The sequence below is a fragment of the Oncorhynchus mykiss genome, chromosome 13, assembly GCF_057628025.1.
Source record: "Oncorhynchus mykiss isolate SJ-2025 chromosome 13, ASM5762802v1, whole genome shotgun sequence".
Lineage (NCBI taxonomy): Eukaryota > Metazoa > Chordata > Actinopteri > Salmoniformes > Salmonidae > Oncorhynchus > Oncorhynchus mykiss.
The window spans coordinates 44055995-44081421 of record NC_143034.1 but is presented as its reverse complement, the minus strand read 5'-3'; the positions used below and the strand labels follow the sequence as shown (position 1 = coordinate 44081421).

Here is a 25427-nt window from a genome sequence, read left to right as displayed (position 1 = left end):
TTGCCACTCTTCCAAAAAGGCCAGATTTGTGCAATATACAACTGATTGTTGTCCTATGGACAGAGTCTCTCACCTCAGCTGTAGATCTCTGCAGTTCATCCAGCGTGATCATGGGCCTCTTGGCTGCATCTCTGATCAGTCTTCTCCTTGTATGAGCTGAAAGTTTAGAGGGACGGCCAGCTCTTGGTAGATTTGTAGTGGTCTGATACTCCTTCCATTTCAATATTATCGCTTGCACAGTGCTCCTTGGGATATTTAAAGTTTGGGAAATCTTTTTGTATCCAAATCCGGCTTTAAACTTCTTCACAACAGTATCTCGGACCTGCCTGGTGTGTTCCTTGTTCTTCATGATGCTCTCTGCGCTTTTAACGGACCTCTGAGACTATCACAGTGCAGGTGCATTTATACGGAGACTTGATTACACACAGGTGGATTGTATTTATCATCATTAGTCATTTAGGTCAACATTGGATCATTCAGAGATCCTCACTGAACTTCTGGAGAGAGTTTGCTGCACTGAAAGTAAAGGGGCTGAATAATTTTGCACGCCCAATTTTTCAGTTTTTGATTTGTTAAAAAAGTTTGAAATATCCAATAAATGTCGTTCCACTTCATGATTGTGTCCCACTTGTTGTTGATTCTTCACAAAAAAATACAGTTTTATATCTTTATGTTTGAAGCCTGAAATGTGGCAAAAGGTTGCAAAGTTCAAGGGGGCCGAATACTTTCGCAAGGCACTGTACACTACAGTCAACTTGAAAACAAGTTAACATCCGGACATCCATTCTGCTGTAACTGAAGAAAATAAGACAGGTTAGCACAAAAATACACTGCAAATACAGATAGGCACCACAATCTGAATATCACCTCATGTCATATGGGAGGGAGGACAAACAGTTCATGAACATACACAAACTGGGATGTTCTCCAAAGAGAGGATAGATAAAGAGAAGGAAAGAGAGAAGGGACAAGAGCTTATTCAGTGAACATACTGAACACGCATGCCAGTGCATTCATAAACATTTAAGAGACAGAGAGAAAGACTGACATTGCAAACACTAGTGAGCAACAAGAGGCCAGTCTGCTCTCTAGACTACTCCTCATACATACACCATAAGTGCTGACAGGCTATAACTATAGCATATGCTCCATGCTCCTTACCCCCATGTTATAAAATACAACAGGGCAAATACTGTAGGGAGTGTATGGAATCTCAGCATTCCATGGCCTCTAATAAAAATAGGATTGGTTTACTCTTAGCCTAAGCCCATGTGACAGGCCCCAAGCTAGATGCATAACTTGGAACACAAAGCCTTGGGAACTTATTTCTTGTACCAACCAATCTCACACCGCCCCTTCTCTCTAGCAACTAACACAGGTGATCTTAAATTTCCTCAAAACAGCTAAGATCAAAGAGCCCGTGGCTAAGGCACTGAGGCCCTGGGTCGTCTCGTCTGTTAAACAATAATGTGGTTCCTGCCTAGAACGAGAGACTGGTCAGGAAGATCCTTATTGCATCATGAGTGACTGAGGATGTTGAGGGGTTTTGGGAGATTCAAATTGCATTGCGCTGGCAACTAAACAGATATTTTAGCCTGAGAGAATAGGCTTTGAAATGTCTAATGGTCCCATGATTCATCATTCGATCGTGGACATTTTTTTACAATCTCAGAGATTTTGAGTAACTGCATTTCAAATTAAGTGCTCACTGACGCCACAAACTCTGTCTCTGTGGACCTTCAGCCAGTGCATGAACTGCATTAGGCTACCATTTCTCCTATTTTTAGAACCTTTAAAAAAAAGAGGCCAAGTTTAATGTTGGTGCCACAATCTCTGGATGGTACTTTAAGGCATAGTGCTTATTTAAAAACCTATAATTAACAGAACTGCACAGGCCTATCTACTGCACAATCACATGAGGGTTAGGCATATTTTGCCTGTTACAGGTAATACACATCGATAACTGATTATTTTCAGAAATAATGTAAAAGTCTTTTTTTGTACTTCGGTGGATATTTAAAAAAATATTTAAGTGAATAAGTGCATCGACGACATCGTCCCCACAGTGACAGTAGGGGAGGCCATTTAAAACATAAGACATTTAAAACAGGTTAACTTTCGAGGCCCAGCTGGCAAGTGTCTTCACTGAAATTCCTGACCCAGTCTGTTATATCTACATGTTTCAAGCAGACTACCATAGTCCATGTGGCCAAGAACACCAAGGTAACCTCTCTAAATGACTATCCCCCATAGTACTCACATCTGTAGCAATAAAATGCTTTGACAGGCTCGTCATGCCTCACATCAACATCATCCCAGACACCCTGGACCCATTCCAATTCGCAGGCCTCCCCAACAGATCCACAGATGACACAATCTCTATAGCAACGCACACTTCCCTCTCCCACCTGGACAAGAGGAACACATATGTGAGAATGCTGTTCATTGCCTACAGCTCAGCATTCAACACCATAGTGCCCACCAAACTCATTATTAAGCTAAGGACCCTGGGACTAAACACCTCCCTCTGCAACTGGATCCTGGAATTCTTGACGGGCCACCCCCAGGTGGTGAGGGTAGGCAACAACATATTCGCCAAGCTGACCCTCAACACGGGGGCCCCTCAGGGGTGCATGCTTAGTCCCCTTCTGTACTCCCTGTTTACCCATGACTGTGTGGCCGCACACGACTTCAGCACCATCATTAAGTTTGCTGACGACACAACGATGGTAGGCCTGATCACCGACAGTAATGAGAAAGCTTATAGTGAGGAGGTCTGAGACCTGGCATGTGATGCCTGGACAACAACCTCTCCCTCAAGTTCAGCAAGATAAAGGAGCGGATTGTGGGCTACAGGAAACGGAGGGCCGAGCTCATCTCCATTCATGTCAACAGGGCTGTAGTGGAACAGGTTGAAAGCTTCAAGTGTCTCGGTTCCACATCACTAAGAATCTATCATGGTCGACACACACCAACAGTCGCAAAGAGGGAACGACAACGCCTCATCCCCCTCAGGAGGCTGAAAGAATTTGGCATGGGGGCTAAGATCCTGAAACAGTTCTACAACTGCACCATTGAGAGCATCTTGACTGGCTGCATCACCGCTTGGTATGGCAACTGCTTGGCACCCGACTGCAAGGCGCTACAGAGAGTGGTGCATCCAGCCCATTACATGACTGGGGCCAAGCTCCCTGCCATCCAGGACCTCTATACCAGGCAGTGTCAGAGGAAGGCCCTACAAATTCTCAAAGACTCCAGCCACCCAAGTATTTGACTGTTCTCTCTGCTATGGCACAGCAAGCGGTACCGCTGCACCAAGTCTGGAACCAACATAACCCTGAACAGCTTCTATCCCAAGCCATAAGACTGCTAAATAGTTAATTACATCTGCTACTGTTTACTATCTATCCTGTTGCCTAGTCACTATCTCTAGTTATATGAACACATATACCTCAATTACCTTGTACCCCTGCACATCAACTCGTTACTGGTACCCCATGTTTACAGCCAAGTTATCATTACTTATTGGGTCTCATTACTTATCTATTATTTCTATACTTTCTATGTCTCTGCAATGCCACTGTTAGTCTACACCCGTTGTTTACAAAGCATGTGACAAATAAGATTATATTTGATATCATGTCAGATGTATAGTAGGGTTGGGCCATATTTGAGTAGGGTTGGGCCATATTTGAGAAGACCTCTTCAACAATATGCTACTCCAAATATTGCGATATCCAAAAATCCTTGCGCTGTTAATGACTAAATAATTTCAGACTGTGCAATTTGTGTGCTTATTTACAATATTAGTCGCATTCTCATTAAATTATCTCTGTTAATTCATTTGGAATTATTTTTTACATATTGATACAGCCTAACTGATAAAACTGCACAGTTTTGATTTGTAAAGATCAAATAGAGTATATATAGTCTTGCACTTCCCGATATATCATCAATGTCAAATATCACAATATAATCAAATATCAGCCCAACCCTAATTTGTAGGTTATACTTTGCATGAACTAATGTAGATAAACAGATGTGTGTGGAATGCGACAGAGTAATGCACTGACAGCTAGCTGGCTTGGGGGGTGAAAAGCAGAGATGAGGATAATATAGGATGTTATAAATTAGAGCCAAACATGGACCAAGTGTATCGGTCTCTCTCCATCTCACACAAAGAGAGGGGCTAAGGAAGGAAAGAGGGTAAGGAAGGACAGAGGCGTGATATTGCAGAAACTGAACTGAGATAGATGTTAGTACCAGTCAGGCACTCGTGAAATCAAAACAGTAATTTCAATGTGTGCCTCCCCAGAGCAGAGGAACCTTTGCCAATTAAGCCAAGTCATTAAATGGATGTGTTATAGTGCAGTGAACTTACATCCAGCGACCTGTTTTATAGGAAATAATTAAGTAAATACTGGGGTTTGATTAATGAGATGGCAAGAAATAATTCAACCAAGTCTTGGTGTTGCTAGCTGCTGTGGCAAGCAAGCTTGTTAGCCTGCTTCCTAACAACCACAACAAGCATTTACTTTGCACACAAATCACGTATTGATAAAACATGCTTGTAATTTTTCATAGCAATGTTGTTTGTTGGGAGGGACTTGTCCATTCTGTAAGGATACATGGCTGCCCACATTATGGCCTGTAGCGCAAGATTGAATTGGATGACTAGCTAACGTTAGCTAGCTACAAGGAAGATGCGCAGCCAATAACTTAGCAGCTAACGTTAGCTAGCTAACTAACCAGTGTGGCTGCTTTACTGGCTACTGTACGTAGTTAGTTCACTGCACGGTGTGTAGTGAACATGCTGTACACGAGTAACATTGAAAAAATGCATAGTTATATCAATGAATAAAATGATCAATTGATTACACACAGTCCTCCGTCATCTCTCCTCCATTCGCTTCCCTGCAATGCTCTTCCTCTTTCATATTGCTCAGTATCTTGCAAAAATACTGTAGTAGATACCTGATCACTTTGAATATGTGCGTTTAGTGGTAAACTGTTACAATTACTAACCTCTTTGTATCGAGTCGCATACTCCTTGGTCGCGCATTAGAAATAATATTATTAGCCAACAGTTAGCTAGCTAGCTTTGATATTAGCGGTTAGGGGATCGCTTCCTTGTTTCTTTCTCCTGTAGCCTTTCTTGCCGATTCTGGGTCCCGTATGGCACGTTCATATGCGTTCCATGTTGTTACAGTAATAATGGAGCTAGAAAGATAATTCGATTTTTCCTTCTTACCGGTCTACTCTAGATTAGGCAGAGATGTAAAGGGTTGCCGAATGGGTATGTAACAATACATTTCAAGACGCAACACAGCGTTTTCTGTGCCATTCACTCCATTCTTTGACCCCTATCCCTGTTTCTTGGTCTCTCAAACGTCTTCCAACGTGTTCTTGAGGTCTTCAAAACATGCAAAATGGCACGTGATTTCGAGAGAAGACGTTTTGTTAAAAAATATCTTATTTCGCAGCTTAAATGTCTACTGCGGGTTTCCCTATAAATTCCAGTCAAAATGAAAGAGAAAATCTGAATAGACGGATGAGCGTGGCTATTGTTCTCGTTTTCTATTGTGTGATTCTTGTTTTGTGTTTTTTTTATTAGCTCGTCAGCAACCTTGCTACTTTAATCCGAATACACGTTTAATCGTCCGTATGCTATTGGTAAGATATGTGGCAATCGTTCTCCATTTTTGTCTCGAAAAAATTAATTAATAAATAAATATAGTAAATAAAATATGGGGAGGAAAAATATTGCCGCGCCTCCCTTTCAAGACGTCAGGAGCGAAGCCTGTGGAATTGTGGGATTTGGAGTATAAAGAGTGTAGAACCAACCAAGTTCTAATTGTACCACTAAAAGGCTGTAAAGGAAGCCTTGTTGTCAGTAAACATCTGTATTTATTCTATGGAGGATTGTGGACAGCAGTAGGCGTTTTCTTTTTGTGTCTAAAATATCCACAAACAAAAAGTCTGTGATGAAACTGTACATCAAAAAAGGTGAAGAGGCAGAAGGGTAGATTACCCCAGGGTTTCCCAAACTCAGTCCTGCCCTAGCACTACACAGCTATTAAAATAACCAACTACTCTAGTGCTACAGCAAAAAACAAAATGTGCACTCAGAGGGGGCCCCAAGACAAAGTTTGGGAAACCCTTGGTTACCCAATACCAGGTTGATGTTAAACCAGGTGATCACCGCATTCTTATCGGCAGACTCAATAGCCTTGGCGTCTCAAATGACTCGCCTGGTTCACTTCTCAGATACAGTTCAGTGTGTCAAATTGGAGGGCCTGTTGTCCGGATCTCTGGCAGTCTCTATGGGGTGCCACAGGGTTCAGTTCTCAGGCAGACTCTTTTCTCTGTATATATCAATGATGTCGCTCTTGCTGCTGGTGATTCTCTGATAAAATTTTTACTCCTTTTTCTCCCCAATTTTCGTGGTATCCAATTGTTGTAGTCGCTACTATCTTGTCTCATCGCTACAACTCCCGTACGGGCTCGGGAGAGACGAAGGTTGAATGTCATGCGTCCTCCGATACACAACCCAACCAGCCGCACTGCTTCTTAACACAGCGCGCATCCAACCCGGAAGCCAGCCGCACCAATGTGTCGGAGGCTACACCGTGCACCTGGCAACCTTGGTTAGCGCGCACTGCGCCCGGCCCGCCACAGGGGTCGCTGGTGCGTGATGAGACAAGGACATCCCTACCGACCACAGCCCTCCCTAACCCGGACGACGCTAGGCCAATTGTGCGTCGCCCCACGGACTTCCCGGTCGCGGCCGGTTACGACAGAGCCTGGGATCGAACCCAGGGACTCTGATGGCACAGCTGGCGCTGCAGTACAGCGCCCTTAACCACTGCGCCACCCGGGAGGCCCGTTTTCATGCATGTTAACATCAGAAGCCTCCTCCCTAAGTTTGTTTTACTCACTACTTTAGCACACTCCGCCAACCCTGATGCCGTTGCCATGTCTGAATCCTGGCTTAGGAAGGCCACCAAAAATTCTGAGATTTCCATCCCCAACTACAACATTTTTCATCAAGCTAGAACTACCAATGGCGGAGGAAACTACAACATTTTCCATCAAGAAAGAACTACCAAAGGGGGAGGAGTTGCAATCTCCTGCAGATATAGCCTGCAATGTTCTGTCATACTTTCCAGGTCTATGCCCAAACAGTTCAAGCTTCTAATTTAAAAAATGAATCTCTCCAGAAAAAGTCTCTCACTGTTGCCACCTGTTATAGATCTCCTTTGGCTCCCAGCTGTGCCCTGGACACCATATGTGAATTGATTGCCCCTCATCTATCTTCAGAGTTCGTTCTGTTAGGTGACCTAAACTGGGATATGCTTAACACCCCGGCAGTCCTACAATCTAAGCTAGATGCCCTCAATCTCACACCAATTATCAAGGAACCCACCAGGTACAACCCTAAATCCATAAACATGGGCACCCTCATAGATATTATCCTGACCAACTTGCCATCCAAATACACCTCTGCGATCATTGCCTCATTGCCTGCATCCGCTATGGGTCCGTGGTCAAACGACCACCCCTCATCACTGTCAAACGCTGCCTAAAACACTTCTGCGAGCAGGCCTTTCTAATCGACCTGGCCCGGGTATCCTGGAAGGATATTGACCTCATCCTGTCTGTAGAGGATGCCTGGTCATTCTTTAAAAGTAATTTCCTCACCATCTTAAATAAGCATGCCCCTTTCAAAAAATGTAGAATTAAGAACAGATATAGCCCTTGGTTCACTCTAGACCTGACTGACCTCGACCAGCACAAAAACATCTTGTGGCGGACTTCACTAGCATCGAATAGTCCCTGCGATATGCAACTTTTCAGGGAAGTCAGTAACCAATACATGCAGTCGGTCTGGAAAGCTAAGGCTAGCTTTTTCAAATAGAAATTTGCATCCTGTAGCTCTAACTCCAAAAAGTGTTGGGACACTGTAAAGTCCATGGAGAATAAGAGCACCTCCTCCCAGCTGCCCACTGAGGCTAGGAAACACTGTCCCCACTGATACATCCATGATAATCGAGAATTTCAAAAAGTATTTTTCCACTGCTGGCCATGCTTTCCTCCAGGCTACCCCAACCCCGGCCAACAGCTCCGCACCCCCCGCAGCGACTTGCCCAAGCCTCCCCAGCTGCAAAACCTGAACCCGTACAAATTAGCTGGGCTACACAATCTGGACCCTTTCTTTCTAAAATTATCCACCGCCATTGTTGCAACCCCTATTACCAGTCTGTTCAACCTCTCATTCGTATCATCCGAGATCCCTAAAGATTGGAAAACTGCCCCGGTCATCCCCCTCTTCCAAGGGGGTGACACTCTAGACCCAAGCTGTTACAGACCTATATCTATCCTGCCCTGCCTTTCTAAAGTATTTGAAAGCCAAGTTAATAAACAGATCACTGACCATTTCGAATCCCACCGTACCTTCTCCGCTGTGCAATCCGGTTTCCGAGCTGGTCACGGGTGCACCTCAGCCACACTCAAGGTATTTTTTTTTTTTAATCTAGAATCGGCTTTCTGTTTCGCAACAAAGCCTCCTTCACACTCGCTGCCAAACATACCCTCATAAAACTGACTATCCTACTGATCCGACTTCGGCGATGTCATTTACAAAACAGCCTCCAACACTCTACTCAGCAAACTGGATGCAGTCTATCACAGTGCCATCCGTTTGTCACCAAAGCCCCATATACCACCCACCACTGCGACCTGTATGCTCTCGTCAGCTGGCCCTCGCTACATATTTGTCGCCAGCCCCACTGGCTCCAGGTCATCTGTAAGTCTTTGCTAGGTAAAGCTCCGCCTTATCTCAGCTCACTGGTCACGATAACAACACTCACCCGTAGAATGCGCTCCAGCAGGTATATCTCACTGGTCATCCCCAAAGCCAACACCTGCTTTGACCGCCTTTCCTTCCAGTTCTCTGCTGCCAATGACTGGAACAAATTGCAAAAATCGCTGAAGCTGGAGTTTTATACCTCCCTCTCTAACTTTAAGTATCAGCTGTCAGAGCAGCTTACCTGCACACAGCCAATCTGTAAATAGTACAACCATCTACCTCATCTCCATATTGTTACTTATCCTCTTGCTCTTTTGCACCCCAGTATCTCTACTTGCACATCATCATCTGCACATCTATCACTCGTGTTAATGCTAAATTGTAATTCGTTCACCTCTATGGCCTATTTATTGCCTTACCTTCCTACTTTGTACACACTGTACATAGATGTTTTTATTGTGTTATTGACTGTGCGTTTGTTTATCCCATGTGTAACTCTGTGTTGTTGTTTTTGTTGCACTGCTTTGCTTTATCTTGGCCAGGTCGCAGTTGTAAATGAGATCTTGTTCTCAACTGGCCTACCTGGTTAAATAAAGGTGAAATAAAAAATTTCAGTTCTGCCCACACATTTTCTATGGGATTGAGGTCAGAGCTTTGTGATTGCCACTCCAATACATTGACTTTGTTGTCCTTAAGCCATTTTGCCACAACTTTGGAAGTATGATTGGGGTCATTGTCCATTTGGAAGACCCATTTGCGACCAAGCTTTAACTTCCTGACTGATGTCTTGAGATGTTGCTTCAATATATCCACATGATTTTACTTCCTCATGATGCCATTTATTTTGTGAAGTGCACCAGTCCCTCCTGCAACAAAGCACCCCCACAACATGATGCTGCCACCCTGTGCTTCACGGTTGGGATGGTGTTCTTCGGCTTGCAAGCCTCCCCATTTTTCCTCCAAACATAGCGATGGTCATTATGGCCGAACAGTTCTATTTTTCTTTCATCAGACCAGAGGACATTTCTCCCAATAGTACGATCTTTGTCCCCGTGTGCAGTTGCAAACCGTAGTCTGACTTTTCTATGGCGGTTTTGAAGCAGCCTTACTGAGCGGCCTATCAGGTTATGTCGATATAGGACTCGTTTTACTGTGGATATAGATACTTTTGTACCTGTTTCCTCCAGCATCTTCACAAGGTCCTTTGCTGTTGTTCTGGGATTGATTTGAACTTTTCGCACCAAAGTACATTAATCTCTAGGAAACAGAACGTGTCTCCTTCCTGAGCGGTATGACGTCATCGTGGTCACATGGTGTTTCTCCTTGTGTACAATTGTTGTACAGATGAACGTGGTACCTTCAGGCGTTTGGAAATTGCTTCCAAGGATGAACCAGACTTGTGGAGGTCCAAAAAAATGTCTGAGGTCTTGGCTGATTTCCTTTGATTTTCCCATGATGTCAAGCAAACAGGCACTGCGTTTGAACGTAGGCCTTGAAATACATCCACAGGTACACCTCCAATTTATCAGAATCTTCTAAAGCCATGACACAATTTTCTGGAATTTTCCAAGCTGTCTAAAGGCACAGTCAACTTAGTGTATGTAAACCTCTGACCCACTGGAATTGTGATATAGTGAATTACAAGTGAAATAATCTGTCTGTAAACAATTGTTGGAAAAATTACTTGTGTCATGTGTAACAGTATAGACTTTACGTCCGTCCCCTCGCCCCGACCTGGGCGCGAACCAGGGACGCTCTGCACACGTCAACAGTCAACCTCGTAGCATCATTACCCATCGCTCCACAAAAGCCGCGACCCTTGCAGAGCAAGGGGAACCACTACTTCCAAGGTCTCAGAGCAAGTGACGTCACCGATTGAAACGACACTAGCCCGCACCACCGCTAACTAGCTAGTCATTTCACATGGCTACACATGCACAAAGTAGATGTCCTAACCGATTGCCAAAACTATAGTTTGTTAACAAGACATTTGTGGAGTGTTTGAAAAGCGAGTTTTAATGACTCCAACCTAAGTGTAGGTAAACTTCCGACTTCAACTGTATATGTCAGAGTGGCATTGGACTAAGCACAGTGGCATAGTATAAAATACAGTATATACATACGAGATGTGTGATGCAATATTTACACACAATTAAATTGACTAAGATACCGTAGAATAGTATAGAGTACAGTTTATACATATGAGATTAAAGTGGCTAGTGTTTCATTTCCTTAAAGTGGCCAGTAATTCCTAATCTGTCTATAGGCAGCAGCCTCTGATGTGCTGGAGATGGCTGTTTAACAGTCAGTGGTTTAGTATAGAATGCAATACAATATATACATATGAAATGGCTGATGCAATATGTAAACACAATTGAAAAGTGACTAAGATACTGTAGAATAGTGTGGATTGCAGTTTATACAGATGAGATGAGTAATGCTAGAGACGGAGACATTATTAAAGTGGCTAGAGATCCATTTCTAAAAGTGGCCAGTGATTCCTAATCTATGTCTGTAGGCAGCCGCCTCTGAAGTGCTAGTGATGGCTGTTTAGCAGTCTGATGGCCTTGAGATTGAAAAATAGCTTCTATCTCTCGGTCCCAGCTTTGATGCACCTGTACTGACCTCGCCTTCTGGATGATAACGGGGTGAACAGGCAGTGGCTCCGGTGGTTGATGTTGTTGATTATCTTATCTGCTGCCAAGGGATGTGCTGTAGGTGTACCTACCATAGGAATCTCCTCAAAGCCTAACATTGACTATGTACAGACCCAGCGTGCGACCAAGCTGCAGGAGTTGTGACACATTTTCTTGGTTGTTTTGTCATAGTTGTGTCTAGGGGGGCATATTTGGGAGGGAATACTGTCACCTCCAGGTAGGTGTTTGTCTCCCTGTGTGCTGAGAGTGTCAGGTTCTTGTCCAGTTCTGGCATTTAGGTCGCCACAGAATAGTACATGTCCCTTGGCCTGGAAATGGTTGTTCTCCCCATCTAGGATGGAGAAGCTGTCATCATTAAAGTATGGGGATTCTATTGGTGGGATATAGGTAGCACACATGAGGACATTTAAAATCAAATCAAATCAAATGTATTTATATAGCCCTTCGTACATCAGCTGATATCTCAAAGTGCTGTACAGAAACCCAGCCTAAAACCCCAAACAGCAAGCAATGCAGGTGTAGAAGCACGGTGGCTAGAAAAAACTCCCTAGAAAGGCCAAAACCTAGGAAGAAACATAGAGAGGAACCAGGCTATGTGGGGTGGCCAGTCCTCTTCTGGCTGTGCCGGGTGGAGATTATAACAGAACATGGCCAAGATGTTCAAATGTTCATAAATGACCAGCATGGTCAAATAATAATAATCACAGGCAGAAAAGTTGAAACTGGAGCAGCAGCACGGCCAGGTGGACTGGGGACAGCAAGGAGTCATCATGTCAGGTAGTCCTGAGGCATGGTCCTAGGGCTCAGGTCCTCCGAGAGAGAGAAAGAAAGAGAAAATTAGAGATACTTGAATTCACACAGGACACATTTCTCTGTTGAGATAATTTCCTTATTACATTTCTAGCCAGATGTAAAATGTTCCTGTTTTGACTAATTTAAGAGTGGGTTAGTTCTGCTCTATAACAAATTAGCATACCCCCTGAGTCTCTTCTCTGTTTCACATCTGGTAGTTCGGTGGATGGGACTACCAGCTCTCTGTAACCTAGAGGGCAACCAATGAGTCTGTCTCCTCTATACCATGTTTCTGGCAGGATGACAATGTCTGTGTTTCCAATTTCTTTGATGAAGTCTGGGTTCCTTCTCTTTATTATTATTATTATTATTTATTTATTTATTTAACCTTTATTTAACTAGGCAAGTCAGTTAAGAACAAATTATTATTTACAATGATGACCTATCCCGGCCAAACCCTAACACGGACGACGCTGAGCCAATTGTGTGCCGCCATATGGGACTCCCAATCACGGCCGGTTGTAATACAGCCTGGAATCAAACCAGTGTCTGTAGTGATGCCTCAAGCACTGAGATGCAGTACCTTAGACCGCTGCGCTACTCGGGAATCTATTATACCAAAGGCAGATGACCGCAGACCTTGCTGTATCTAATTGAAGGAACACACACACACACACATCAGTTATAGAGGTGTCATAATACCCATAAAACCTAGCGGTCAAAAGAGGGAAATTATTCCAATTGATTTTCCACAGGGAATTTTATAAACACTTAGTAAGGGCTGTGTTTCGTGTAGGCTTACCCTGGCATGACATTTTGATTAGCATGTAAATCTCTGTTTGGACAAGGTGACAACAATATTTTTGTCTCTATTACTCAGATTAAAAAATGCTCATTAATATCAAAGTAGACATCATGCAAGACTACAAATCCCTGCATGTCATCGCTAGCTGACACCTTTGGTAACAGGTATTGTGTCAACTTAAAACTTGCACAAGACAGTTCACAGAGCTGTCAATTTAAAGAAATGTAGCCAATTTATTCATTGCTAAATTTAGCATTAGATAGTTAATCCAGAGATTCTTACCTTTGCGTTGAATTGGCAACCTTGTCCAGATCATCATGGCATTTGTAGTTCTTTATGATAGTCACAATATCAGCTAATTAGCATTTCATTTTTTGGCAGGTATATACATTGATAAGTCTCCTTGTCCTAAAGTGAATTACAGTTATCAAAATGTCACTCCAGGGTAAGCCTACACGAAACACAGCCCTTGTTTCCCCTATGGGAAAACTTTTCCACCATTCATTTATTATGACTCATAGTGAGCTAGTCATAATTAAATGTGAGAAATATTTTTTTCAATCATTTTCCAAGCATATTGTTCTTGCCTGAGAGACAAAATACTGTCTGGTGTGGTGCTGCAAATACATATGTGCATTATTATTTTGTGTAAGCTATGTACAACACTGATTTAACATTGTACATCTGAATCAAATAGTTTCTGTTTTGTTTTGTCCTTGAATACTTCAGGGTGCTGTTCCGCAACCAGAAAATATGAACATATGCAGTCTCTAACCCTCCAATATGAGTGTAAGTTAAATAAAGCTTATGAATATGAGTAGCCCAACTAGGCAATATCCTATGATTTCATATCAACAGAAACAAACTGGTACAGTTTGTGTACCTCCACTGTTCTTTCAGAACACCCCCCTTCCTTCATTCGCTACCTTGGCATCGTAACGTTACTGTCTCACGCAGCAGTGCTACCGAGCTAGGCTATCAGCTTGTCTTCCGATATTGTAGCTGAGACGCACCGGCTCCAACAACATTACGGTGCTGTACTGAGTCATAACTCCCTCCATAAATTTAAGACAAAGAGCTGTTTCTAATTGAAGGACCTGAAACATAGATCTTCAATAAACTAATTGAAGATGATTAAGCTCTTTTCTCTGAAGCAGCAGAAGAAAGACGAGGAATCTGCTGGAGGAAACAGAACAGGAGCTGGGGGTAAAAAAGCAAGCGCGGCCCAGCTTCGAATACAGAAAGGTAGGCTAACTGGCTTCTTTAAAATTAGATGGTTTATTTTTAAACCATGGACATGTTTGTTTAATTAGCGTGTCTGTCCACATGGTTAATAAATAAAGACACAACTAAAACTAGTGTGTTTTGTCATAGGAGGCTGAGCTAGCTAGTTGGCTAATTAGTTAGCTAGCCATCTGGCTAACGTTAGCTAGCTAGCTATTATGAAAACAAAACTCAAACGTCGCAGCCAGAAGATGGTGAAGCCAGGGAGTCAACTCAAATGCACAGCACTTCTTGTTAGTTAGCACCCTTGTTAGTTAGTTCATTTGCCCTACTAGTTAAGTGACTTAGACAGCCAGCTAACTTACTGTATAACGTTATTTGTTCAGTAGTTAGCCAAGTTATCAGTTTCAATTTAGATATGCCACTAAGCAGTTTGTGCAAAAGAGAAAACACAAGCTACCAGTAGCTATACCCATTAAACAGATGAAGTTAGTTAGCTACTTCGGTCTGATACTAACTAGCTCAAAAACGTGGATGTAGTTGTTCATTATTCAACAAGATATCACAAATGTGTCTTCCACTATTGTGGATATCACTATTGATGTTATTAAGTAACATAAAAGTAACCGTTGATTTTCATTAGTCAGCAGCTAGTTAGCTATACTGACTTGAAGTAGCTATCACTAGCCAGGATGTTTGCCACGCTTACTTACTTACCTAGGTTACAAACAGTTTCTGGCCAGTGTGCTGGAGTAAACTGTTTGTCACAAAGTAACTGTGTACAACGTGGAGATAGGCTATTTAATGTGAGACATTTTCAACTTTCCATACCTTTCATGACAGAACACGTGACAAGACTGACTGGGAGTTGAATGGCAAGAAATATGAATATTGTTTTATAACCTCAGCCTTATAAAGTAGTTACAGAATTGTTAAGGCAGGTCTTTAGCTAATAACATTGATTCAAAAGTGAATGTGACATTTCCAGCTATCCAAAATGAGGAAATGCTGTGAAAAGACATATGCACCATGTTTTGAAAAGCCCCCCACAACCATGTACACAAATGTTTTCCCAGATACTTAATGAAATTCAAACCACCCCTGTGATGAATGTGGTGATTTTGTTCCAATGGCTCAGTTGTTTGGTTCATGAACCTTGTAACACCACGGACCCCATATAAGAAATCCAGTTGGCTTTTGACCTTTAGCCATGATTTTGAAAGACTAAGTTAATCTCCATTTCATAGTGGATGAAGGCCGCCTAAAAACCAACGGGACCTATATACCTAAAGAATGTTGTTTAGCTTTTAGGCTAGAGGACCACAACATAGTCACATTGGTTTTCCTCCATTTGATGTGAACTGACTCTGTTCGCATATTAAACTTGTAGAAAAAGATTGTTGTTATTCAAAGAAAAATATAGGAAATACTGCAGGGCAACCATTACAGTTTGAAAGACCTCAGAGTGAGAGGGAAAATACCACCACAGGTGTGGGATCACCCCAGCACTTCAGAGGGGATCATTGGACTGTGTTCATTGGACTGCGCTGCTCAGGTGCCTTCTTCAATCACATTTACATGCCACTTTCTGTCTGTTAAAAAGCAAAAAAACAGATAAGAAGACTTTAGTTTTCATATTTCTGCCAGGCAGGTTTCATGCATGCAACTGAAGGGAAATCGATGCAAACGACTGCTATTCACTGAGACATACATTTTCTCCTCGCAGACATCAATGAGCTGAACCTCCCAAAGACGTGCGAGATCGTCTTCCCCGACCAAGATGATCTGCTCAACTTCAAACTCATCATCTCACCAGACGAGGTCTTCACTCTTTCCTGAAACAATCTGTAGCTACTTGTCAGAGAGAATCCTCCATATGTCATGTGTTTATTAGACATTTAACTATTGTACTCAAACTTGTACAGTTGCAACTAATGAATGGGTTCGAATGCTAACGTGGTTGCTTATCAACTAATATCCAAATATAAATACTTTGTACACAATGTATTATTTAGCTCTGTACATTGACATCATGTCCTGCCAACCCACCAAACAGGCTATGAACAGCATTCATAGAAACCCATATGTAAACACATTCTCAGGTTATTTTCTCTCTTTTTAGGGCTTTTACAAAGGGGGAAAGTTTGTCTTCAGCTTTAAGGTAAGGGGGCTTAATGTGGGTGGACAGACATCGGGACGACATGAGTCACTACACCCTTGCTTTACTGTCACACAAAACTGTTGTTAATGGCATTACACCTGCTTGATAGCTATTGTTTTGTGATGTTTTTAGGGTCACAATTTGGTATCCAACATTTTTAATGTCAGTTTTGAATGGTTAAAGGCCCAGTGCAGTCGTCAACTTGATTTCCTTGTGTTTTATATATAAACTCAGCAAAAAAAGAAATGTTCCTTTTTCAGGACCTTGTCTTTCAAAGAAAATTTTTAAAAATCCAAATAACTTCACAGATCTTCATTGTAATGGGTTTTAACACTGTTTCCCATGCTTGTTCCATGAACAATTAATGAACATGCACCTGTGGAACGGTCGTTAAGACACTAACAGTTTACAGACGGTAGGCAATTAAGGTCACAGTTATGAAAACAAAGAGGCTTTTCTACTGACTCTGGAAAAACACCAAAAGAAAGATGCCCAGGGTCCCTGCTCATCTGCGTGAACGTGTTTTAGGCATGCTGCAAGGAGGCATGACGACTGCAGATGTGGCTAGTGCAATAAACTGCAATATCAGTACTGTGAGATGCCTAAGACGGCGCGACAGGGAGCCAGGGCGGACAGCTGATCATCCTCGCAGTGGCAGACCACGTGTAACAACATCGGTACAGCTGAACATCACACCTGCGGGACAGGTACAGGATGGCAACAACAAATACTCAAATTACAACAGGAACACACAATCCCTCCATCAGTGCTCAGACTGTCCGCAATAGGCTGGACTGAGGGCTTGTAAGGCCTGTCCTCACCAGACATCACTGAGCAACAATGTCACCTATGAGCACAAACCCACCGTCACTGGACCAGACAGGACTAGCAAAAAGTGCTCTTCACTGATGAGTTGCGGTTCTGTCTCACCATGGGTGATGGTCGGATTCACGTTTATCGTTGAAGGAATGAGCGTTACACCGAGAACTGTACTCTGGAGCGGGATCGAGGTGGAAGGTTGTTATTGTTGAACCTTGGTCTGGGGCGGTGTGTCACAGCATCATCGGACTGAGCTTGCTGTCATTGCAGAAAATCTCAACGCTGTGCATTACAGGGAAGACATTCTCCTCCCTCATGGTACATGACAATGCCACCAGCCATACTGCTCGTCCTGTACGTGAATTCCTGCAAGACAGGCATGTCAGTGTTGTGCCATGGCCAGCAAGAGCCCGGATCTCGAGCCCATTGAGCACGTCTGGGACCTGTTGGATTGGAGGGTGAGGGCTAGGGCCATTCCCCCCAGAAATGTCAGAGAACTTGCAGGTGCCTTGGTGGAAGAGTGGGGTAACATCTCACAAGAACTGGCAAATCTGGTGCAGTCCATGAGGAGGAGATGCACTGCAGTACTTAATGCAGCTGGTGGCCACACCTGATTTTGACTATTACTTTTGAACCCCTTTGTTCAGGGACACGTTATTCCATTTCTGTTTGTCACATGTCTGTGGAACTTGTTTGATTTTTGTCGAAGTTGTTGGATCTTATTTTCATACAAATATTTATACATGTTAAGTTTGCTGAAAATAAACACAGTTGACAGTGAGAGGACGTTTCTTTTTTTTGTTGAGTTTATACTCAGTGGCCAGGTTTTATCAGGTACACCCACCTACTACTGGGTCAGAGCCCCACTTGCCTCCAGAACATCCTGAATTCTTTGGGGTATGGATTCTACAAGGTGTGGTGTTCAAATGTTGCTCAGTTGGTGTCAAGGGACCTAATGTGTGCCAGGAAAACAGTTCCCACACCATTACACCACCGCCACCAGCCTGTACGGTTGACACCAGGCAGGATGAGGCCTTGGACTCATGCAGCTTATGCCAAATCCTGACTCTGCCATCAGTAACAGGAACCTGGATTTGTCGGACCAGGTGATGTTTTTCTACTCCTCAATTGTCCAGTGTTGGTGATCATGTGCCCACTGGTGGCGCTTCTTGTTTATAGCTGATAGGAGTGGAACCCGGTGTGGTCGTCTGCTGCAGTTGCCCATCCGTGACAAGGTCCGCTGAGTTGTGAGTTCCGAGAAGACGTTCTGCACACCACTGTTGTACAGCGCCGTTTGTGGCCCGCCTGTTAGTTTGCACAATTCTTGCCATTCTCCTTTGACCTTTTCACCCACATGGCTGCCGCTGACTGGATGTTTTTTGTTTGTCTGCACCATTCTCGGTAAATCCTAGACGCTATCGTTCGTGAAAGGCCAGTAGTTTCTGAGATACTGGAACCGGTGCTCCTAGCACATACGATCATACCACGCTCAGTCGATTAGGTCACTTATTTAGCCCATTCTAAAGTTCAATCAAACAGTAACAGAATGCCCTGATGCCTGTCTGCCTGCTTTATATAGCAGGCCACGTGACTCACTGTCTGTAGGAGCAAACCATTTTCATGAACGGGGTGGTGTGCCTAATAAATGGACAACACTATGAATTATAAATTATAGATGGGCTATGTACAGGTGCAGTGATCTGTGAGCTGCTCTGACAGCTGGTGCTTAAAGCTAGTGAGGAAGATGAGTGTTTCCAGTTTCAAAGATTTTTGTAGTTCGTTCCAGTCATTGGCAGCAGAGAACTGGAAGGAGAGGCGGCCAAAGGAATAATTGGTTTTGGGGGTGACCAGAGAGATATACCTGCAGGAGCGAGTGCTACAGGTGGGTGCTGCTTTGGTGACCAGCGAGCTAAGGAGGGCTTTACCTAGCAGGGTCTTGTAGATGACCTGGAGCCAGTGGGTTTGGCGACGAATATGAAGCGAGGGCCAGCCAACGAGAGCGTACATGTCGCAGTGGTGGGTAGTATATGGGGCTTTGGTGACAAAACGGATGGCATTGTGATATAGACTGCATCCAATTTATTGAGTAGGGTATTGGAGACTATTTTGTAAAGGACACCTTCGAGGATCGGTAGGATGGTCAGTTTTACACGGGTATGTTTGGCAGCATGAGAGAAGGATGCTTTGTTGCGAAATAGGAAGCCAATTCTAGATTTAACTTTGGATTGGAGATTTTTGATATGAGTCTGGAAGGAGAGTTTACAGTCTAACCAGACACTTAGGTGGTTGTCCACAGAGCCGCCCAGAGTAGTTATGTTGGACGGGCGGGCAGGTGCAGGCAGCGATCGGTTGAAGAGCATGCATTTAGTTTTACTTGTATTTAAGAGCAATTGGAGGCCACGGAAGGAGAGTTGTATGGCATTGAAGCTTGTCTGGAGGGTTGTTAACACAGTGTCCAAAGAAGGGCCAGAAGTATACAGAATGGTGTCGTCTGCGTAGAGGTGGCTCAGAGACTCCCCAGCAGCAAGAGCGACATCATTGATGTATACAGAGAAGAGAGTCAGTCCAAGAATTGAACCCGGTGGCACCCCCATAAAGACTGCCAGAGGCCCGGACAACAGGCCCTGCGATTTGACATTGAGAAGTAGTTGGTGAACCAGGCGAGGCAATTATTTGAGAAACCAAGGCTATCGAGTCTGTCGATAAGGATGTGGTGATTGACAAAGTCGAAAGCCTTGGCCAGGTCAATGAATACGGCTGCACAGTATTGTTTCTTATCGATGGCGGTTAAGATATCGTTTAGGACCTTGAGCGTGGCTGAGGTGCACCCATGACCAGCTCTGAAACCAGATTGCATAGCGGAGAAGGTATGGTGGGATTCGAAATCGTCGGTGATCTATTTGTTGACTTGGCCTTCGAAGACCTTAGAAAGGCATGGTAGGATAGATATAGGTCTGTAGCAGTTTGGGTCAAAAGTGTCCCCCCCTTTGAAGAGGGGGATGACCGCAGCTGCTTTCCAATCTTTGGGAATCTCAGACGACACGAAAGAGAGGTTGAACAGGCTAGTAATAGGGGTGGCAACAATTTCGGCAGATAATTTTAGAAAGAAATGGTCCAGATTGCCTAGCCTGGCTGATTTGTAGGGGTCCAGATTTTGCCGCTCTTTCAGAACATCAGATGACTGGCCCATGTTTACTCCAATGCTTTGGGTGGTGGACCATTCTTGATACACACAGGAAACTGTTGCGGGTGAAACCCAGCACTGTTGCAGTTCTTGGCACAAACCGGTGCGCCTGGCACCCCGTTTAGAAAACTATTCACATCCCTTGACTTTTTCCACATTTAGTTATGTTACAGAATTTAAATTGAATTACAAAATGTCAAAATGGAATTATGTTTTTTGAAATGATTGCAAATTCATTCAAAATGAAAGCTGAAATGGCTAGAGTCAAGTATTCAACCCCTTTCTTATGGCAAGCAAGTTCAGGTGTAAAAAATGTGCTTAACTAGCCACAAGTTGTATGGACTGACAGTGTGCAACAATAGTGTTTCAATATGTTTTTTGAATGACTACCTCATCTCTGTACCCCACACATACAATTATCTGTAAGGTCACTCAGTCAAGCAGTGCATTTCAAACACAGATTCAACCTCAAAGACCAGGGAGGTTTTCCTATGCCTCACAAAAAAAGTGCACCTATTTAAAAAAAATTAAATAGCAGACATTGAATATCCCTTTGAGCATGGTGAAGTTATTTATTACACTTCAGATAGTGTTTCAATACACCCAGTCATTACACAGATACAGCCGTCCTTGCTAACTCAGTTGCCGGAGAGGAAGGAAACCACTCAGGAATTTCACGATGAGGCCAATGGTGACTTTAAAACAGTTGCTGAGTTTAAAAGCTGTGATAGAAAATTGCGGATGGATCAACAATATTGTAGTTACTCCACAATACTAACGTAATTGACAGTGTAAAGAAGGAAGTCCGTACATAATAACAAACATGCATCCTGTTTGCAACAAGGCACTAAAGTAATACTTTCTTTTTTTTAATGCGGCATAGCAAGTAACTTTTTGTCCGAAATACAACGTGTTATGTTTTGGGTCAATTCAATACAACACATTACTGAGTACCACTCTAAAATATTCTCAAGCATAGTGGTGGCTGCATCATGGTTTGGGTATGCTTGTAATCATTAAGGAGGATAAAAAAGAAAGGAATGGAGCTAAGCACAGGCAAAATCCTAGAGGAAAGTCTGGTTCAGTCTTCTTTCCACCAGACACTGGGAGATGATGAATTGACCTTACAGCAGGACAATAGTCCAAGTCTACACTGGAGTTGCTTTACCATGAAGACCGTGAATGTTCCTGAGTGGCCGAATTACAGTTTTGACTTAAATCTGCTTGGAAATCTATGGCAGACTTGAAAATGGTTGTCTAGCAATGACCAATTTTGACAGCGCTTTAAGAATTTAGAAAATAATAATGGATAAATATTATACAAATCAGGTGTGCAAAGCTCTTAGACACAGCTGTAATCACTTACAAAGGTGATTGATTATAACATGTACTGACTGACTCAGGGGTGTGAATACTTATGCACATTTTTTTTTCTACTCTTCTGAATTCAGGCTGTAACACAACAAAATGTGCAGTAAGTTGGTTATGAATACTTTCTGAAGGCCACTGTGTCTTTTGTCTTGCCCATTCAACCTCTGAATGGCACACATACACAATCCATGTCTCAATTGTCTCTAGGCTTAAAAACCATTATTTTCCCTGTCTCCTCTCCTTCATCTACACTGATTTGAAGTGGATTTAACAAGTGACATCAATAAGGGATCATAGCTTTTACCTGGATTCACCTGGAAAGAGCAGGTGTCCATAGTGTTTTGTACACTCAGGGTAAATTAAGATATTTGCACCACGTCATTGTTCTCTCTCTGGCTCGGCTGTGTGTGTCTTGCTAGCTCTCACTTCAATGGCAAGGGCTGAAGTTCATTGGCTTGATCTCAAATTGCTAGGGGCTGGCTCGCGTGGGGGAAAATGCTAGAATACAGCGTCCAGAAAAACAGTCACTTTCAAACTAGGGATTTCGTGGCTAATTGAGGTAAAACAGTAATTCCGATCATAGATTATGCATGTATGAACTACACATCGACACATTCAGGCCAAAGCGGGAGGTTTAAAAAAAAAAAAGACTTAGTAGTCGCCAAAGTTCCCGATCATGCCTTTAACAATGTTGATGGTAAGCATGTTAATAACACGGTTGTAAGTCGAAAGATGAGATTATCCTCCTTTGACTTCTTGTGACTGCTCTGTTTTCCAGGTAGGACAGGGCTACCCTCATGACCCCCCAAAGGTCAAGTGTGAGACAATGGTGTACCACCCAAACATTGACCTGGAGGGCAATGTCTGCCTAAATATCTTGAGGTACACCACCTGCACTGTGGTCACTTTGTTTACCTTGTCTCATTTGATCATTCAGAATGACTACAGATTTCCACATTTGGACTTTTAACATCTATTCTTCTCTTACAGAGAGGACTGGAAGCCTGTGTTGACAGTAAACTCCATCATATATGGACTACAGTATCTATTTCTAGTGAGTACAGGGATATTCTATTTCCAATTTTGCCTAGCCAAGTTTGATTACTTTTCCTTGTGCACCATGCTTAGAATCAGGAATGTAGCAGGATGTACAGTGTGTTCAGACCCCTTGGCTTTTTCCACATTGTTATGTCACAGCCTTATTCTAAAATGTATGAAATTGTTTTTTTCCTCATCAATCTACACACAATACCCCTTAATGACAAAGTGAAAACAGGTTTTTGACATTTTTGCAAATGTATTAAAAATAAAAAATACCTTATTCAGACCCTTTGGTATGAGACAAGAAATTGAGTTCAGGTGTATCCTGTTTCCATTGATCATCATTTCTACAATTGGACATGATTTGGAAAGGTGCACACACCTGTACATATCAGAGCAAAAACCAAGCCATGAGGTCGAAGGAAATGTCCGTAAAGCTATGAGAAAGGATTGTGTCAAGGCACAAACTCTGAACAATCTGGGGAGAAGGACCTTGGTCAGGGAGGTGACCAACAACCCGATGGTCACTCTGACAGAGCTCCAGAGTTCCTCTGTGGAGATGGGAGAACCTTCCAGAAGAACAACCATCTCTGCAGCACTCCAGCAATCAGGCCTTTATGGTAGAGTGGCCAGACTGAAGCCACTCAGTAAAAGGCACATGAAAGCCCGCTTGGAGTTTTCCAAAAGGCACCGACCATGACAAACAAGATTGAACTCTTTGGCCTGAATGCCAAGCGTCACATCTGGAGGAAACCTGGCACCATCCATATGTTGAAGCATGGTGGTGGTGGCATCATGCTGTGGGGATGTTTTTCACTGATAGGGATTGAAAGACTAGTCAGGATCGAGGGAAAGATGAACGGAGTAAAGTACAGTGAGATCCCTGATGAAAATCTGCTCCAGAGCATTCAGGACCTGAGACTGGGGCGAAGGTTCACCTTCCAACAGGACAACAACCCTGTGCACACAGCCAAGACAACGCAGGAGTGGCTTCGGGACAAGTCTCTGCATATCCTTGAGTGGCCCAGCCAGAGCCCGGACTTGAACCAGATCGAACATCTCTGGAGAGATCTGAAAATAGCTGTGCAGCGACGTTCCCCGTCTAACCTGACAGATCTTGAGAGGCTCTGCAGAGGGGAATCGGAAAAACTCCCCAGATACAGATGTGCCAAGCTTGTAGCGTCATACCCAATTAGACTCAAGGCTGTAATCGCTGCCAAAGATGGCAACAAAGTACTGAGTAAATGGTCAGAATACTTATGTAAATGTGATATTTCCGTTTTTTATTTTTTTTAAACTAGAGGGGGGAAAAAAATCCAGAAACCTGTTTTTGCTTTGTCATTATGAGGTATTGTGTATAGATTGATGAAGGGGGGAAAACAATTTAATCAATATTCGAACAAGGCTGTAACGTAACAAAATTTTGAAAAAGTCAAAGGGTCTGAATACTTACCGAATGCACTGTATAATGGCTATGACTTTCAGATTCTGAAAGATTGGTCGACTGGTTGGAGCAGGTAGGAACACCTGGCAAATAACCACGCCCTTCTACTCCTCCTCAGGAGCCAAATCCAGAGGACCCCTTGAACAAAGAGGCGGCGGAGGTCCTGCAGACAAACCGACGGCTCTTTGAGCAGAATGTCCAGCGGTCGCTGCGGGGGGGCTATGTTGGCGCCACGTATTTTGAGCGGTGCCTCAAATAGCTCCTTGCCCATGTCGTTTTTTTTTTTTTTTTTTCCCCCCCAAGACGCATTACCGTTTACACACGCTGAGACACTGACTGATACACAAACTTGAGCAGTCGGGGAGGGAGGGGGTCGATGGAGCCGGGAGGGGAAAGTATTGGGGGGGTGGGGTTCACTCGGGGGAAGGGAGGGGGTCCGAAGGTAAAGATGACAGGTTTGGATGGTCAGTGAATGTCGCTCAGAGAATCGGTATATTGCCACTACGCTGATGCCCACAGTTGTTATTTTGCGGAGATAGACATGCCAACTGATCCTCCCACTCGCGGACTAGGACAAAAACACACAACCGAGATACTCACTTAGACACCTCCCTTTTACTAAAGGATCGCGTTGTATGTTTTGAACACTATGCGAGGCCTCTCGATTACGAGAGCTCTGAACCTGACGGATCGCACCCATGCTTGGTGGCGAAACTTATCATATATATATATATATACACACACACACGCGCCTCAACAACATGCCTACTGACACGCAAGGCATATGCTATCACATGCGCACACGTGATTCAGACAGGTACTTATACCAACCCAGATGCATAATACAGGCCATAGACACACTGGTAGAGGACTGACTGACTTGACAGGACTGACACAGACATAGATTGACAGGATCAGTAATGCAGGCAGGGCTGTTGTGGGATTGGGAAATCTTTTTAGTTTTGTTATGGTTTTCTGGGTGGGGTGGGCGTTAGATTTCATTGGGAGGGGGGGTTGGAGGCTTACAATGTTACAATTCTATTGTGTATATTGAAATCCCAGCTGTTCACAATGACTGCAATATGAATTATGTTAAATAAAATATGAACTTGAATGATAA

The 25427-nt window shown here is 43.4% G+C and overlaps 2 protein-coding genes across 2 annotated transcripts in view; one reads left to right on the top strand and one right to left on the bottom strand.

Moving 5' to 3' along the window:
* Positions 1-5755, bottom strand: part of LOC110486197 (F-box/LRR-repeat protein 19) — a 23918-nt gene extending 18163 nt beyond the window's left edge. The window contains exon 1 of the mRNA XM_021557620.3: positions 5026-5755. The gene's annotated coding sequence lies outside the window, so the exon portion shown is untranslated. The remainder of the gene's footprint in view (positions 1-5025) is intronic.
* Positions 5148-25427, top strand: LOC110486196 (NEDD8-conjugating enzyme Ubc12). Its single transcript, XM_021557619.3, has 7 exons — positions 5148-5296; positions 13793-14308; positions 16014-16108; positions 16410-16448; positions 22601-22704; positions 22813-22876; positions 24426-25427. The coding sequence occupies exons 2-7, from the start codon at positions 14194-14196 to the stop codon at positions 24564-24566; spliced, it is 558 nt and encodes a 185-aa protein (XP_021413294.1). The 5' UTR covers positions 5148-5296; positions 13793-14193; the 3' UTR covers positions 24567-25427.

Coding starts and splice junctions, on each gene's coding strand:
- LOC110486196 (XM_021557619.3), top strand. CDS start 14,194: ATGATTAAGCTCTTTTCTCTGAAGCAGCAGAAGAAAGACGAGGAATCT. Junction 14,309..16,013: donor CCAGCTTCGAATACAGAAAG/GTAGGCTAACTG, acceptor TTCTCCTCGCAG/ACATCAATGAGCTGAACCTC. Junction 16,449..22,600: donor AGTTTGTCTTCAGCTTTAAG/GTAAGGGGGCTT, acceptor TCTGTTTTCCAG/GTAGGACAGGGCTACCCTCA.